This window comes from Delphinus delphis, chromosome 2, assembly GCF_949987515.2.
Source record: "Delphinus delphis chromosome 2, mDelDel1.2, whole genome shotgun sequence".
NCBI classification, from domain to species: domain Eukaryota; kingdom Metazoa; phylum Chordata; class Mammalia; order Artiodactyla; family Delphinidae; genus Delphinus; species Delphinus delphis.
The window spans coordinates 27,405,146-27,423,712 of NC_082684.1; the positions used below are offsets into that span (position 1 = coordinate 27,405,146).

Consider the following 18,567-nt stretch of genomic DNA (forward strand, 5'->3'; position numbering starts at 1 on the left):
AATAAACAATTGAATTCCCCATAAGTTGTAATACCTTTTATCTATGTCTACTTTATTTCATTTTCTACACTTTTACTATGAAATATTTAAATAGAAAGGTTTAAAGAATTATACAGTGAACATCCATACACCCACTGGCCAGCTTCTACAGTGAATATCTTACTATATTTGTTTCATCACATATATATCCAATCTTCTCTTCTTCTATCCATCCATCAGTCCACTTCATTTTTAAAGCATTTCAAAGTTGCACAAAGACATCAGTGCACTTCACTCCTGAACACTTTAACACTCAAATCATTAGGATCTAGAGTTCAATATTTTATAGGGCTTTGAAAGTTTTTTCTCTTTTCTTTTTTTTTGGGGGGGGGGGGGGCGGGGGGAGCTAAAAATGACACACAGTGAAACATCCAAATATTAAATGTCCATACGTCCATCTGATGAGACCTAGAGCTATATGACCCAAACTCTAACATTGCTATCCCCTCAGAAAGTTCTCATGCCCCTTCCCAGTAAATCTCTCCCTCATACTCCCAAAGGAAACCGTTCTGAATTTTTGCATCACATGTTAGGTTTGCCGGTCCTAGAACTTCATAAAGATGGAATAGTATAGTATGAACCCTTTTGTGTTGTCTTTCATTCAGCATGTTTTTGAGATTGATCCATGTTGTGAGTATCAGTGTGGATCCTTTTTTTTGATGAGGATTAGTCCAGTGTATGAATAATCCACAGTTCACCTATTCCCCTATTGTTGGACACCCAAGCTGCTTCTAGTTTTGGAATATTATGAATGAAGCTGCTATGACCATTTTTGTACAAGTCATTTTGTGGTTATGCTTTTCATTTCTTCTGAGTAAAGATCTCAGAGTGGAATTTTCTAGGCTAACAAACTGCCAGACTCTAAAGTGCCTGTACCGGGCTTCCCTGGTGGCGCAGTGGTTGAGAGTCCGCCTGCCGATGCAGGGGACGTGGGTTCGGGCCCCGGTCCGGGAAGATCCCACTTGCCGCGGAAAGGCTGGGCCCGTGAGCCATGGCCGCTGAGCCTGCGCGTCCGGAGCCTGTGCTCCGCAACGGGAGAGGCCACAACAGTGAGAGGCCCGCGTACCGCAAAAAAAAAAAAAGTATTAAAGTGCCTGTACCAGTTTATGCTGCCAGCGACAATTTATCACAGCTCCATGAGCTCCACATCCTCACTATTTGATGTTGTCAGCCATTTTTTTCCAGTTTTATTGAGGTATAATTGACAAATAAAATTATACGGTATTTAAAGTGTACAATGTAATGATTTGATACAATTTTAGCCATTCTGCTGGATGTTTAGTGGTATCTCATGATTTTAATTTGCAATTCTCTTATAACAAAGGCTGTAAAGCACATTTTCATTAGTATATTGGTTATTCATATATCTTCCTTTTAAAATGTCCAAGCATTTTACCCATTTGTAACTGGGCTGATTGTCTTATAATTATTTAGTTGTAGGAGTTTGTTATATTTTCTATATACAAGTCCTTTGACAGATATGTTTGATGAATATCTTCACTCAGTCTATGGCTTGTCTAGTAATTTTCTTAATAGTGTCTTTATAACAAAAATATTTAATTTTGAGGAAATCAAACTTATCATTTTTTCATTTTTGCTGATTACTTACTGTGTCATGTCTAAAAACTTTTGCCAAGCCCAAAGTCACAAAGATATTTTCCTTACAAAGTTTTAGACTAATAGCTTTTACGTTTATGTCTATGAATCACCTCTAATTTTTGTGGGAGACAGAGGTTGAAGTTCACTTTTTAAAATATAATATTCAGTTCCAGCCCCATTTATTAAAAAGTTTCCTTTCCCCATTGGATTACTTTAGGCCTTTTGTTTAAAGTCATGCAGGCCTATTTCTGGGCTCTTTATTCTGTTCCATTGATCAATTTGCAACAGTTTTGATTACTATAGTGTTATAATATTTCTTCTTCTAGGTACTCTAGGTCTTCTTCAAGATTACTTTGGATATTCTAAGCTCTTTGCATTTTCATATACATTGAAAAAAAAAGGTCAATTTCTACAAAAAAATCTACTAGAATATTCTTTAGATCAATTTGGGGAGAATGAATACTTACAATATTAAGTCTTCTAATCCATGAAAATGACATATCTCTGCACTTATTTAGATCTTCTTTAATCTCTTAATTTATTTATTAAATTGCATTGGGTCTTCATTGCTGTGTGCAGGCTTTCTCTAGTTGCAGCGAGTGGGGGCTACTCTTTGCTGCGGTGCACAGGCTTCTCATCGCGGTGGCTTCTCTTGTTGCAGAGCACGGGCTCTAGGTGCACGGGCTTCAGTAGTTGTGGCGTGTGGGCTCCAGAGTGCGGACTCAGTAACTGTGGCGCACGGACTTAGCTGCTCCGCGGCATGTGGGATCTTCCCGGACCAGGGCTCGAACCTGTGTCCCCTGCATTGGCAGGCGGATTCTAAACCACTCTGCCACCAGGGAAGTCCTCTTTAAGTAATATTTAGGAGCTTTTAATATATAGGTATTGAGCATATTTTGTTAAATTTACCCCTAAGAATTTCATATTTTCAAAAGCTATTATAAATGGAATTTTAAATTTCATTTTCCATTTACTGCTAGTATACTAAAAAAACAACAGATATTAGTATATTGACCTTGTATCCCAAGACCTTGCTAAGTGCACTTGAATGTTCTTGTAGTTATTCTGTGTATGCCTTATAACTTTCTACTAACCTGATCATGTCATCTAAGAGTAAAGATATTTAACCTCTTCCTTTCTAATCTGTATGCCTTTTACTTCTTTTTCTTCCCCTTGCTTTATTGTACTGCTTAGGACCTCTAGTATAAAGGGAATACAAGTGGTGAAAGCAGACATCTTGCCTTATCACTAATCATAGGGTAACCCTCATTATGTCAGTATGACGTTAGAAGTAGGTTTTTCATAGAAGGCCTTTATCAGACTGAAGAATTTCTCTTCTATGCCTGATGTGTAAGAGTTTTTCTCATAAACATGTGGTGAATTTCATCAATTTAACACACATGGGTTTTTCTTTTTTTTTTCCAGCAATAAAATGATGATCTGGTTTTTTCCCCTTTATTTAACATGGTGAATTATATTGACTAATTTTCAAATGTTAAATCAACCTTGCATTACTGGGGAAAATCTCACTTTAGTCATCTGTATTATCCTTTTCATATACTGATGGATTCTATTTGCTAATATTGTTTTAAGAAATTCTGTATCTATGTTCATGTAGATATTAGCCTATAATTTTTTAAAATGTCTTTGTCAGGTTTTCATGTCATACTTTTCTGGCATCATAAAATGAATTGGGAAGTATCCTTGCCTATGGTTTTGAAAGAGTTTGCGTAAGACTGGTGTATATTCTTCCTCAAATGTTGAAACAATTCACCAGTGAAACTACCTGGAGTTTGCTTTGTAGGAAAGTTTTTGATTACAAATTCAATATTCTGATTAAGTATTGCAGCTCTATTTACAATAGCCAGGACATGGAAGCAACCCAAGTGTCCATCATCGGATGAATGGATAAAGAAGATGTGGCACATATATACAATGGAATATTACTCAGCCATAAAAAGAAACGAAATTGAGATATTTGTAGTGAGGTGGATGGACCTAGAGTCTGTCATACAGAGTGAAGTAAGTCAGAAAGAGAAAAACAAATACCGTATGCTAACACATATATATGGAATCTAAGAAAAAAAAATGTCATGAAGAACGTAGGGGTAAGACGGGAATAAAGACACAGACCTACTAGAGAATGGACTTGAGGATATGGGGAGGGGGAAGGGTAAGCTGGGACAAAGTGAGAGAGTGGCATGGACATATATACACTACCAAACGTAAAATAGATAGCTAGTGGGAAGCAGCCGCATAGCACAGAGAGATCAGCTAGGTGGTTTGTGACCACCTAGAGAGGTGAGATAGGGAGGGTGGGAGGGAGGGAGACACAAGAGGGAAGAGATATGGGAACATATGTATATGTATAACTGATTCACTTTGTTATAAAGCAGAAACTAACACACCATTGTAAAGCAATTATACTCCAATAAAGATGTTTAAAAAATAAATAAATAAAAATAAAGCTATAAGTCACACCCATCGCACACCACCACCAAACAGTACTTTAGCTGCATCCCACACATTTTAATGTTATATTTTTATTATTGTTCAGTTCAAAATGTTTTGAATTTTCCTTGTGATTTCTTCCTTGACCCATGTATTATTTAGAAGCGTGTTGTTTAATTCCCAAATATTTGTTATTGATTTCTAATATCACTGTAGTCAAAGGACACACTCTGTATGATTTTAATCCTTTCAAACGTATTAAGACTTGTCTCATGCTCCAGCATAAGGTTTGTTATATGCCACCTTTTATTTGCTTATACCTCTATACCACCAGAAAACCCATAATGATGGCAACATAAATTGTCCTAAAGAAAGGACAAAACCCACTGATCTTTAAATATTCTGGTTGTTTAAGTATCTTTTTCTAATTTCCAAATTGATAGTAGTATACTCTAGAAGTATATTCCTTGACTAGTAACTGGAGAAAATCTATAAACTAAGCATGACTTTCATTTGGAAACAAGCTACAAAACTTGATTTCTCTCAGTTTTCCCTATATTAAATGGCAATCATATTTTCCTTCTTTAAATAAGGATTAGATTTATGCTTCAAAAGATTTGGAAGAGAAAACCAAGTTTATCTTTTTTTTTTTTTTTTGCGGTACGCGGGCCTCTCACTGTTGTGGTCTCTCCCGTTGCGGAGCACAGGCTCCGGACGTGCAGGCTCAGCGGCCATGGCTCACGGGCCTAGCCGCTCTGCTGCATGTGGGATCTTCCCGGACTGGGGCACGAACCCATGCCCCCTGCATTGGCAGGTGGACCCTCAACAACTGCACCACCAGGGAAGTCCTTATCTTAATTTTTATTTTATTTATTTATTTATTTATTTTTTGCGGTACGCGGGCCTCTCACTCTTGTGGCCTCTCCCGTTGCGGAGCACAGGCTCCGGACGTGCAGGCTCAGCAGCCATGGCTCACGGACCTAGCCGCTCTGCAGCACGTGGGATCTTTCCGGACCGGGGCACGAACTCGTGTCCCCTGCATCGGCAGGTGGACTCTCAACCACTGCGCCACGAGGGAAGCCCCCCCTTATCTTAATTTTTAAATGTAAAACAAAAAGCTAGCTATAGGAGGTTTCTTTCTTATTGTCATTTTGCTTTGTACAGAGAAATAGCACAAAGGGGATTTACATAATCTCTCAAACCAGAAGATGTGTAATTAGGGCTAAGAGTTTTTGTTCTAGTTGCAGTCTTCAGTTGCGCAAGGCCATCCCAGCGGTTCTTCTAAGACCTTTCTCTCCTCTGCCAAAATTAAGAGCCACAGGTATTTTTCACACTTTTAGTTCCAAGGCAAAGTGGAAGCAACTCTGGTCAGTCCCATAAGGTGCAAAGCTGTATGCCCCAGGTATGTCAAGGCCAAAACATAACCTTTTCTTTGAATTTAGCATGAGACAGGTCTTGAAATCTCATTAATACTTTGGGCTCTCTCACATAGCCAAACAAGAATACTATTATTATCACTGAAATGACATATTGTAGTTATAAAATTATAAATCCCAAACTTAGTTTGTAAAAAGTTGCCACGGAATAGTGCTTCAATAGAAAACATTTTTATGTTACTATTTAAACTGAGTCAAACTGAAATGGTTATATAAAGTATCATGCTTAGCCTGTGTATGGTCACATATTATGCACATAGAAAGAACTTCTCAACTTTCAAAAATCAGTTACCGTGTTCTTCCTGTCAATAAGCTTCTTCTTGGGTTTCCCCTACAGAATTAGAAAGGACAAGTGGGTTAGAGCACTACACAGATACTCATTCTCTCCTGAGTTCACACACACACACACACACTTCTGAGATTTGTACTACAGAAATTCAACATAGAATTATGCCAGGGAAGGCATCTTGGGGCAGAAGCAGACAGATGAACTGAGAACATGCTCAGACAAGAACAGAGTACCATAACCTTTAGGGAGGATCAATAAAAAACAAAAGGGAGAGGACAAATGAATTCTAGAGGAAACTTCTAACAATTACTTGCATTTGTGTATCTCGCCACAAATCTAATCACACTTATTCTTCACAACAACTGTTGAGCCCCGTTTATAAAAAGGAGCAGGATAAGACCATTTTGTGACATGCCCAATGTCAGAGCTTTAAAGGGTTTAATGTTGAACCTATTAACTTTGATCTCAGACTCCAATGTTCTTTCTACTTGCACTGAACTGTATTAGGGAAAGAAGCCAATCTCAATTCTCATGGGGTTCAAAAAAGATGCTCATGAGAAATAGATTTTCCATAATTAAAAAAATCTCTTTAAAAAAGAGATGTTCTTCATTGTCTCTAACTAGAGTTGGGGTCTAACCACAGGAAGTAAGTACCATTCAGGTTTAAACTGGCTTTTGTTTTTCATTCAAATTCCTTTCACTTGACCCTCTCTTTTTTAAAAAACATTTCCCCAGTTTTATTTGTACTCATTTGTGAGTGTGTATATTTAGTTCTGTACAATTTTATCACTGTGTAGGTTCATGTATCCACAGACAAGATACTGAACAATCCTATCACCATAAGGACCCCCTATGTTGCCCTTTTATAACCTAACCTCTGGCTTCCTTTAATCTGTTCTCCATTCTAAAATTTTATCCTTTCAAAATTGTTATATAAATGGAATCATACAACATGTAACCTATGATATTGGTTTATTAAAAAGGAGATGGATGCAATCAATACCAAGATCTTCTATCTATAGAAAAATCAAGTGAAAAATTTGTCTCCACTGAAACGTTTTATCTTTTCCTTCCCGTGTCTTCTATCTGTGCCAGTGTCTTAATACTGTCAACTTATTATCAGAAATTATTTTAACTTTTATTATTTTAACTTTTTTATCAGATAATGGTTTGCACCAGTAATTTGCAATCATGGCTTCACATTATAATCACCTGAGCAGCTTTTAGTAAGTACAAGACTTCAGTCTGGGAAGGGCTAGGGCACAAATATGGTGTTACTAACATGCAGCCAGGGTTAAAATTACTGTCATGCTGTGAGACAGTAGGTATGACACTGTTTGCCAGGGCAGGGTGGGTAAGTGGGGGATGAGTCGGGGAGGGCAGAGAAGGCAGACAAAATGAACCAATTATGAAATGAAGTGATTAGAGAATTAGCTTGAAGTAGTTCTGACGGTAACGCAACAGGATTTGCAAGAGAGAACACATCCGTTCAGGTTGAAGAGAACAGATTTAATGGAGGATGTTAGGGCTTGCAACAAACACAATTTCATTTTTTTAAGGCATGTTTTTGTGTGTGTGCCTACCACACGGTAGGTTCTTGATACTGACAAAGATGAACATAACAAAGTACCTACTCTTAAAAGCCAACTTGAAACTAGACAGAGTAGTTAGTAAACAGACAATTATAATACAATATGTACAATATGGGAATCTAAATCAGAAGGAGGGATAAGAAGGGCGGGGAGAACTTCCTTCTAGTCTAGCTAAGAAGATGAAGGCCATGGCTAGAATAAGAATTCAGGATAAACTGAAGGCCACTCCAAGGGAATGTATGGGAATTCCAAGGGAATGTGAGGATAAAGAGGCATGAAAGAGCAGTAGATACGGTCTGATTGGCCATGGGTTGGTATTGAAAAGCGGAGATTAGGCTAAAAAGATAGGCAAGAGCAAATCAGGAGGGCCTTTCTTTGCTAAACAGGGAAATTCATGTTTTTTGAATCAAAGTTTTTAGAATGCTTTATAAGCAGGAGTTGTTACTGCAGCCTTAAGAGAGAAGTCAGGGAGGGCACCAATTTGGATGGGAAAAAAGATTAATCCTCTATCTGAAATTTAGCATCATATACATGTAGGGGACCGTCCACAGTAGTATAAGTGCGATTTTTTTTAACATCTTTATTGGCGTATAATTGCTTTACAATGGTGTGTTAGTTTCTGCTTTATTACAAAGTGAATCAGTTATACATATACATATGTCCCCTTATCTCTTCCCTCTTGCGTCTCCCTCCCTCCCACCCTCCCTATCCCACCCCTCTAGGTGGTCACAAAGCACTGAGCTGATCTCCCTGTGCTATGCGGCTGCTTCCCACTAGCTATCTATTTTACGTTTGGTAGTGTATATATGTCCATGCCACTCTCTCACTTTGTCCCAGCTTACCCTTCCCCCTCCCCAGGTCCTCAAGTCCATTCTCTACGTCTGTGTCTTTATATAAGTGGGGTTTTGCTACCAAAAGAAATAACACGTTTTTTCATATTACTTTAGAGCTGTTCCAGGGTCACAAAATATTGCCAACACTTATCACACTTTTTAAATTACGGTAGTTATTAGACCCACTGCTATTAACACATCATTGAATGTGTTAATAGACAAGCACATATGTCATTACATCTCAAATCTTTTTAATTGCTATGCTCCCCCCTAAAAGAATGCTTCCTAATTTTGGTGGTGGTTCCCAGATTGCCTGTTCCACCTTCCTTCTACCTCATGGGAAGATCAACTGCAGAAAGATCTAGCCTCAAGCACAGAGTCCATGTCAGTTCAGAAACAGACTGACACAACCTTTGAGGAAACTCATGCGAACTACCAATCCTAAGCAAACAGTCCATTACTTATAAATATGACTGGACAATCAAAAATCACCAGATATTTCAGGAAATATAATAGCATAAACTAGAAAGAATGAGATGAACAAATAGAAGTAATCCAGAAGAATTAAACATAGTGCAAAAAATAGAAAGGAACTTTAAATAAAGTAATTATGATAGAGAGATGTAAAAAGATATTTGTAATACTGTGATTTATAGTGAGAAACATATATTTGGTCTTCATCCCTGTTTCTGGCACAGAGCTCCTAAAACCCTCGAAATGTTTAAGTGATGAGTGGTAGAGGAGTTTTTTGTCATGCTAATGAGGTGACTTTTAGAAAGCCCTTGGATCAGCTAAGGATGAGGGCTGGTCACCAGAGGAACCAACCCTGTGATGAGAGGGTTGAAACTTTCAGTCCCATCCCCCTGAGCTCCTGGGAGGGGAGAGGGGCTAGAGATAGAGTTCAATTACCAATGGTTGATGATTTAATCAATCGTGCTTATATAAGGGGGCCTCCATAAAAACCCAGGAGTATGGGGTTCAGAGAGCTTCCGGGTTGGTGATGTGGGGAGAATGGTGTACCTGGAGAGGGCATGAAGCTCCGTACCCTTTCCCTATACCTTGCCCTGTGCGTCTTTTCCATCCGGTTGTTCATGAGTTATATCCTTTTATAATAAACTGGTGATCTAATGAGTTAAATGTTTTTCTGAGTTCTGTGAGCTGCTCTAGCAAATTAATAGCACCCAAGGAAGAGGTCGTGGGAAGCTCTGATAGACAGCCAGTAGGTAGAAGTAAAGGTAACAACCTGGGCCTGTGACGAGCATCTGAAGTTATGGGGGTGGAATCTTGTAGGACTGAACCCTTAAACTGTGGAATCTGATGCTAATCTCCAGGTAGACAGTATCAGAATTGAACTGAATTCTCGGACAACAGAAGGGTGCAACTGCTTGGTGCTGTAGGGGAAACACCCTACCTCCTCCACATTGGAATTGGTACCAGAACAAATTTAATATTATATCCATAAACTATGAAAACTAGTCAGAAAGCAAAAATAGTTCTTGGATGTTAAAATCATACTTGCCAAAATAAAAAAAGTAGATCAAACAACCCTCTTCTGTGCTGGTACTGAGTAACAAAATAGGTAAGGCTGAAGATCAATTGAGAATTTTAGAAGACAAAATTCAAGAAATCTCCAAGAATTTAAAGCTAAGAGACAATGAGATCAAAAGTATGAGAAAAAGGTAAAGAAATACAGAGGACAGAGCAAAAGATCCAAATTTCATCTAACAGAAGTTCCACAAGGAGAGGAAAGACAGGATAAGGGGAATATTTCCCACAGTTAATAGACTTAAATCTCCAGACTGAAAGGATTCATCCACCGAAAAAGCAAAATAATGAAAAGCAACACGCCAGAACACACCTCGGTATAATGTCTGAAAAGTAAAGATAAAGAAGCCTTGTAAAATCTTCCAGGGAGGAGGTAGGGGGTGGGGCACTGGGACCGGGTTATATATAAAGAATTGAGCTTCTATGTCTTCCAAGTAAATCTCAAGATCTCTTTCATTAGAAGCTACACAGTGTAATTACTCAATGGTAATAACCACAAATTTACAGAGAGAAACTGGAAATCCCATATAGATCCTGAGAGTGGATAATGAAGTTACAAGAAATGGCTGGAATCTGGGTATCTATTTTTAAGAATCTCACAAAAAAAGCACACATACCTTGAAAATAATGCAGATTTCTTTAAATAACTAAGGTTCCTTGTTAGTCAATTACTGAACTGTACTGTAATGCAGTTATGTCTCAGGGGCAACAAAAGTATGTGGGACTAAGCAGTCCCTGACTGCTGTGCTAGTTGAATTCCAATGTCTGCTTTCCATCATTTCTCCCCTATTTTCCCTTGTATTGAGGTTATCAGTTGTCATTTCTTACAACTCTCACTGTATTTATTTTGTGAATTACCACCCCTCCACCTTTTCTAATCTGATCCTTCTAATCTCGTCTAGTCTAGAAAAACAGATAATCATGTCTGTTAAAATTGCGTCTGAAAGTAAAAAGGCACTGAGTAAAGTCCGTCCTTTAAGAAGGACAAGTTTTAGGGTATGTGTTAAGATTGTTTAAAGATCTTTACGGTTTAATTTTGTAGCATCTGGAAATATTACAAAGTGCTGAGAGTTAACGAATTCTGAAAAAATGAGGTTTTATATTGTGTTTTCCGTAAGGCTCTTTCTATCAGATATTACTGAAGACTTTTATAAGGCCTCTTTTCTTCTTTTGCACGTGCTTTCTCTTAATTTTGTGACCTAGTCCTACTAAATTTATAAGATTAGCAAATCTCCACCTGTCCTGGAAGAGACGTGTCGCCAGCATGTAGTTCATGGAGGTCTTGTGTTCAAGGTAGGACCTGAAAGACAAAGAGAGGAACTGGTTATTTCTTAAAGCTTAGCTGAAGGGGAAAATACAGAAATAAAAACATGAATCAAGCACAAGAGTGACAGGTTATTTATATACTGTTTCTAAAAATATATAGTCTCTAAAGTGACAAAGGAGGAGATAGTTGCTCAAATCATATTATAAAATACTAGAATAGCAGAAAATACAATAAAATGAAAAGAACAAAGAGGACTTAAATTAGAAAATAAAAAGAAAGAAAAGTCAGGAATTCTTGGACTAATAAAAGCTGATATACTAAATTCAGAGAATACAACTGAAAGACAAAAATAAAACCACCACCAAAAATCACGTATAGCTAGAAAAGAGGTCAAATGAAGCTGGGAATGGGAGGTGCATAAAGGGCATGAAAATGTTGACAGATTGTTTCAATCATCTTATTTCTCAAAAGCTTTCAATGGCTCCTTGATGCCAACTGCAGGAGGCATATACTTTCTCTTACAAGGTTTCAAAAGTTGGGTCATCTATACCATCAATTCATTCACCCTTTCTCCACACAGAGACCCAACGTGGGTCCTAAAGTACAGTCAGACAAGTCTCCTTATAACCCTCTCACACCACACCTCCCACTGGTCCTTTTGCCTCTGTCTGGACACCTTCTCCTCACACCCTCTCTACTTATCCATAATCTACCCTTCAAGAAGCAGCTCAAGTCCACTGTGCTGCATGAAGCCTTCCCTGATATGACTGCTCCAAGTCTACAGAGGTGCCCTTGTCCCGGCCTCCTACCTCTGCCTTCACTGTATGCCTAAGGGACTTGTCAAACGCTGCCTCATAGAGTAAAATTTCTCTTCTTGGAAAGCAGCATGATGCAGCGGGGAAAAGCAGGATCTGGAGTTAAAATACCTGAATCAAGTCCCACTGTGTGATCATGGATAAATCACATTACTTTACTGAGGCTTATTTTCCTTATCATTACAATAGGAATAACAACGATGTGTATAAAGTACATCATAATTACAAAGAGCTACACAAATATGAGCTATTTTTATTACATGTATAAGTAATTTCTCCATCATCAGTACTGTTAACTCTCAAAGGACCGGGACCCCATCTAATATTTGTCACTCCAAAGCACCAAGCATAGTGCTAGTTACTTGTTGATACTCAATAAATATATATTAATTAAAAAGACATATTTGTTAGCAGATAAATACATCTTTCCCACACTACATGAAAATAACTCAGTTAGTTTAAAAGTCTTGGTGTTCTCTTCCACTTTTCTCAAAGGTCCCGGGAGAGGTGGAGTGATTTACCAGGTTGGTAATTTAGGAAAAATTCAACAAGCTTCTCCCTTCTTTCTCTGGGGAGATAATCTCTCCTTAGGAAGCACATATCCTCTGGTGCTCCTACGGGGTCAGGTATTCCTGATGCACAGCTCAGACCAACCTTGCCTAAAAATGGGTATGTAAATCTGTCCAATTCTGAGGGTCAACAGAAAGTGCATTAACTTGCAGATAGATATAATCAAGTCTCCCAACCTAGACTTTATCAATGTGGAGTATGGAAAGTGATATTTTGGCCTGCATCTATCTTAGTCTTTGTCATCTCAACTGGTTCAAAACCAAACCAGGAAAGGAAGGCATCATTACTGGACTCCCTAAGAAACCCCAACATTATCTGTGATTGGTTCCTTAGAAAAAGGTACTCAAATTAGGGTCCTGCCTCTTGAAAACTTAAGAGGATTCCACTTTCATTAATTAAAAGATATGTTGTCTAGTAATTGCAAATATTCAACCTCTTCAAAAACGTATCAAAAGATAAAAGTCTAATTTTGAAAAGCCAAGCAATATCTTTTTGTTGAATTCCTGGGTCTTTATAAGGTGTAACTAAACTACATGGATAAAATATTTTGCAAGATAAAAAGATTTCTCTATGAACAGCTGGGTTTTCAAAACAAAACAGACAAGAACTAGTTCTTTCTTTTATTCCTCTAAGTTTTGGCTCTACTTAGAACCACTAATGTCCCAACCAGAAGCCAGTCACCAGAGGAAGAAAAATGTGTTCCCCATAATGAAGTACAATCTTACTAGTAATCAGAGAAATGCAAATCAAGACCAAAATAAGATATCATATTACACTCAGTATTTTGACAAAAATTAAGAAGTTGACAGTACCACGTGTTAGAGAAGATATTGATCAACGGGATATCCTAGGCACTGCTAACAGGAGTATAAATTTATATAGTCACTTTGGAAAACAATTTAGCATTACTTTTTTTTTTAGCATTATATTTTAAAGTTGAACATTCACATATCTTAGGGCCCTAGATATATTCCAGCCCTAGATATATACCTAGGAGACACATATAAGCATATTCAGAGCACAGCAGTCTTTAACAGCAGAAGACCAGAAAGAAGTCGAATACCATCAACAAGAGAATGGGAAATTTAACAGCAGTATAAACACACAGAAGAATAAAATAAACTGAAAAAGAATGAATTCTAGCTACATGTAACAAAATGAACCTTAGTAATATAATACTGAATGAAAAAGGAAGAATACATACTGTTTTTTAGAAGAAGTTCAAAAGCAATACAAACTTATCAACAGAATTCTGTTTCTACATATGATATGATAACTGCTATAGGACCTGCCCTTTCACCATAAACAGCTAGAAAAGTGCACAAAATACATGAAACAACTGTTTCCAGACATGAAACAACTGGCAGTGCAGGACTGTGATAACTGAAAGGGGGAAATAAATAAAGGGAGCCCTCTGATTGCTCCACCTTCCCACCTAGATGCAATTCCAGACAGTGCAGAAAAAGAAGGAATTCAAGTAGAACCCAAGAGTCTCTGTGTTGAGAAGACAGAGATCAAAGTTCTAGGAAGTGCTAAAATTTTCAAAGCTATGTCCTGGAGAGGAAGAAGCTACGCATAAGAGGAAATCAAAAAAGTCATCACAAGGGACCCTTTGAGTCTTTGGGTGAATACAGATCTACTCTCAGGCATAGGGTGAAAGTCCACAAGGCTGTGCAAGGAGCAACTGTCAGGATAAAGAACATTAAGGAGAAAGTGTAAGCTGAATACTTTCCAGAGTTCACACAGGGCTGCCAATTGATTGAGTTCCCACCAGCCAGAATGGAGAGATCTCATTGAATATGGGGGTCATTTAATAGACACCCCAAAAGAGTCTTCAGTAGTGGAACTATCCTACACCTAAACAAAAAGCTATTCTAAACAAACCATACAAATGCTTTTAAATGAGGCTGAAAAAGATTGAGCTGATCTACAAGTAACTTAAGTGTATGGCCACAAAAAAAACTTTCGATGGGCTTTACAGAAGCAATAAAATCCGAACACAACAATACAACATTTACAATGTCCAATTAAAACATCTAATTAAAAAAAATCACTGTACATGTGAAGAAACAGGAAAAATATAACTCATTAACAAGAGGAAAATCAGTCAATAGAAACAGACTTAGAAACAATAGAGATAATAGAACCAGATTTTAAAACAGCTACTATAAACACAATATATGCACAAGAATCTAAAGGAAATCCTGAAAATAATTGTAAAAAAAGAGAAAAAGAGGATATAAAGAGAAATAGATGGGAGTTGTAAAGATGAAAAGTAAAATATCTGACATGAACATTTAATTGGATAGAATTAATAGATTTAACACTGCAGACAAAAAGATGACTAAACTGACAAACACAGAGAAACAGAAACCCATCCAAAACGAAGAAAGAAAAAGTATAAAAAAATGAACAGAGCCAGACTTATAGTACAACATCAACCAATTTAACATGTAACCAGAGTACCAAAAGGAGAGGAGGGAAATGGAAAAAAAATTTGAAGAAATAATGGTCAAAAGTTTTCCAAATTTGATGAAAACTATAAGCCCGCAGACCAAGAAGCTCAACAAATCCCAAGTAGAAGAAACAAGAAGAAAGTGATACCAAGGCATACCTCATAATCACACTATTGAAAATCAGTCATAAAGAAATAATCTTAAAAGCAGGCTGATACATAAAAAGAAACAAAATTGAGTTATTTGTAGTGAGGTGGATGGACCTAGAGTCTGTCATACAGAGTGAAGTAAGTCAGAAAGAGAAAAACAAATACTGTATACTAACTGTATATACGGTATAATACTGTATATATGGAATCTAAAAAAAAAAAAAAAGTCGTTCTGAAGAACCTAGGGGCAGGACAGGAATAAAGATGCAGATGTAGAGAATTCACTTGAGGACACAGGGAGAAGGAAGGATAAGCTGGAAAGAACTGAGAGAGTGGCACGGACATATATATACTACCAAATGTAAAACAGATAGCTAGTGGGAAGCAGCTGCATAGCACAGGGAGATCAGATCAGTGCTTTGTGACCACCTAGAGGGGTGGGATAGGGAGGGTGGGAGGGAGACACAAGAGGGAGGAGATGTGGGGATATATGTATAGCTGATTCACTTTGTTATACAGCAGAAACTAACATAACAATGTAAAGCAACTGTACTCTAATAAAGATGTTAAAAAAATTTTAAAAAGCAGGCAGAGAAAAAGAGACACATTATGCACAGAAGAACACAGAATTACTGCACACTTCTCATGAGAAAAATGCAAGTCAAAATATAACAAAACACTTTTAAAGTGTCGGGAGAAAAGTGCCAACCCAGAACTCTACAACCACTGAAAAAAATCTTTCAAAAATTGAAAGTATTGATATAAGAAAGACTTTTTCAGACAAGCAACAGTTGAGAGAATTGATTGTACTACAATAAATCCTAAAAGAAGTTTTCCAGATGGAAGAAAATGAGGCCAGATAAAAAACTGATCAACATAAAAGAAGGAAGAACAGAGGAAATTGTAGTAAATGTGTAATTATGAGACTTTTCCTCATACTTAAATTTCCCTAAGCTGTTCAACACAAAAATAACCAATGTACTATGGGATTTATAACATATAGAAATAAAATGCAGGACAATAATAGCCCAAAGGACAGGAGGGGGAAATCGAATCATACTGGTTGTAAAATTTCTAAATTATACCTGAAATAGTATAACATTATTTTAAGGTGCACTGTGGTAAGTAAAAGATGCATATTGTCACCCTAGAGCAACCACACTTTAAAAAAAGCAAACCAAAGAGGCAAGAGAAATGAGTTAATCCAAAGCCGGCAGGGGAAAATAAAAAGGGAACAAAGAACACATTAGACAAATGGAAAACAAATAGTAATTTGGCATATCTAAACTCAACCATATCACCATGCTGTACATTAAATCCCCATAATTTATTCATCTTAAAACTGAAAGTTTGTACCCTGTGACCCATAGCTCCCATTTCCCCTGCCCCAGCCCATGGCAACCACCATTCTACTCTTTGTTTCTATGAGTTCCACTTTCTTTCTTTCTTTATTTTTTTTGCGGTATGCGGGCCTCGCACTCTTGTGGCTTCTCCCGTTGCGGAGCACAGGCTCCGGACACGCAGGCTCAGCAGCCATGGCTCACGGGCCCAGCCGCTCCATGGCATGTGGGATCTTCCCGGACCGGGGCACGAACCCGCGTCCCCTGCACCGGCAGGCGGACTCTCAACCACTGCGCCACCAGGGAAGCCCTACTTTCTTTTTTAAAAAAAGATTCCACATATGAGTGAAATCATACAATATTTGTTTTTCTCTGTCTGGTTTATTGCACTTAGCATTATCCCTGCAGGTTCATCCATGTTGCCACAGATGGCAGGACCTCCTTCTTTGACAGAAATCTACTTTAACTATAAAGACACAAGATAGATTAAAAGTAAAACAATGAAAAAAGATACAGCATGCAAACACTAGCCATAAGAAAGCTGGAGTGGATAGAGGTGAGGGGAGAAGGAACTGGATGAAGTCAGTCAAAAGATACAAGCTTCCAGTTATAAATAAGTACCAGGGATGTAATGTACAACATGATAAACAGAAGCAACATTTCTATATGTTATATATGAAAGTTAAGAGTTCTTTAGTTTTTCTTTTAGCTTTTTTCTATTTATTTAACTTTGTATCTCTATGAACTGATGGATGTTCACTAAAGTTATTGTGATAATCATTTCATGATGTAAGTCAAATCATTATACTATACACCTTAAACTTAAAAAAAAAAAAAACCAAAGGAAGCTAGAGTGGGTATATTATAGCAGATAAATAGACTTCTGGACAAAGAACATTATCCAGGATAAACAGGGACATTTCATAGCAATAAAGAAGTCAATTTATGAAGAAGACATAACAAATCTAATGCAGATGTACCTAATAACAGAGTTCCAAAATCCATAAAAAGCAAAACTGACAGAACCAAAAGGAGAAACTGACAAGGTCACAACTACAATGGGCGATTTCAACACCAGACTCTTGATAATTATAAAATTACTAAAAATAGAGAATATCTGAACAAAACTGTCGAATCCCTTGACCTAATGGACATTTATAGAACACATCAGCCAACAATAGCAGGATATATATATTTCAATGTACATGTTACATTGTACCAGGATCAATCAAATTCTGAACCATAAAACAAGTCTCAGTAAATTTTAAAATATTCAACTTACACGAAGTATGTTCTCAGTACAACAGAAGTAAATTGGAAATCACTGAAAGAAAAACCTCTAGAAAAACTCCCAAATATTTTAAAACTAAATGACACACTTATAAATAACCCACAGGCCAAAGACAGAATAAAAACGAAAATACAACAATCAAAATGTATGGGAAGCTGCAAAAACAGTACTTAGTAGGAAATTTATAGCTCTTAAAACACATATAGAAAAGAAGAAAGGTCTCAAATCAATGACATCAGCTTCTACCTAAAGAAACTAGGGGAAAAATATAGAGCAAATGAAGCCCACAGTAAGTTAAAAAAAGGAAATAATAAATATTAGAGGGGAAGTCAATGTACCAGAAATAGAAAACAATGAAACTAAAAACTGGGTGTCTTAGAAGATCAATAAAATTGATAAACCTCTAGCCAGACTGAATAGGATAAAAAGAAGAACCAAATTACCAATATCAGAAATGAGAAAAGTAACATCACTGCAGATTCTATAGATATTAAAAGGATAAGTGAATATTATGAACAATTTTATGCTTATAAATACAACATATATGAAATGGACAGATGCCTTAAAAGACACCAACTACCAAAGCTCATTCAAGTAGAAATAGATAACCTGAACAGTCCTATGTCTGTTAAAAAAATTGAAACTGAACTCCTGGTCCAGACAGCTCCACTAGTGAATTTTATCAAACATTCAAGAAATAAATAATACCAATTCTCCATAAATTCTTCCAGAAAATTGAAGATGTGAGAACACTTTCCAACTCATTCTGTGAGGCCAGAAACCAAAGACTGAAATATCTTATATATCTTATCCTCATACTAAAACCACAGACGTTATAAGAAAACTACAGATCAGTATCTCTTATGAACATAGATGTAAAAATCCAAATACAATT

The 18,567-nt window shown here is 37.1% G+C and overlaps 1 protein-coding gene across 7 annotated transcripts in view; it reads right to left on the reverse strand.

The window, feature by feature from the left end:
* The window catches only part of TTLL5 (tubulin tyrosine ligase like 5), a 305,725-nt gene that overhangs the window by 196,693 nt on the left and 90,465 nt on the right, over window positions 1-18,567 (reverse strand). For 4 of the 7 annotated variants that reach the window (XM_060004157.1, XM_060004152.1, XM_060004154.1 and 1 more), the window contains 2 exons: window positions 11,022-11,084; window positions 5,818-5,856 (listed from right to left, as the gene is read on the reverse strand). In XM_060004157.1, the coding sequence (XP_059860140.1) occupies window positions 5,818-5,856; window positions 11,022-11,084 (102 nt within the window). The remainder of the gene's footprint in view (window positions 1-5,817; window positions 5,857-11,021; window positions 11,085-18,567) is intronic. The other 3 variants (XM_060004155.1, XM_060004156.1, XM_060004153.1) reach the window with 1 other exon arrangement.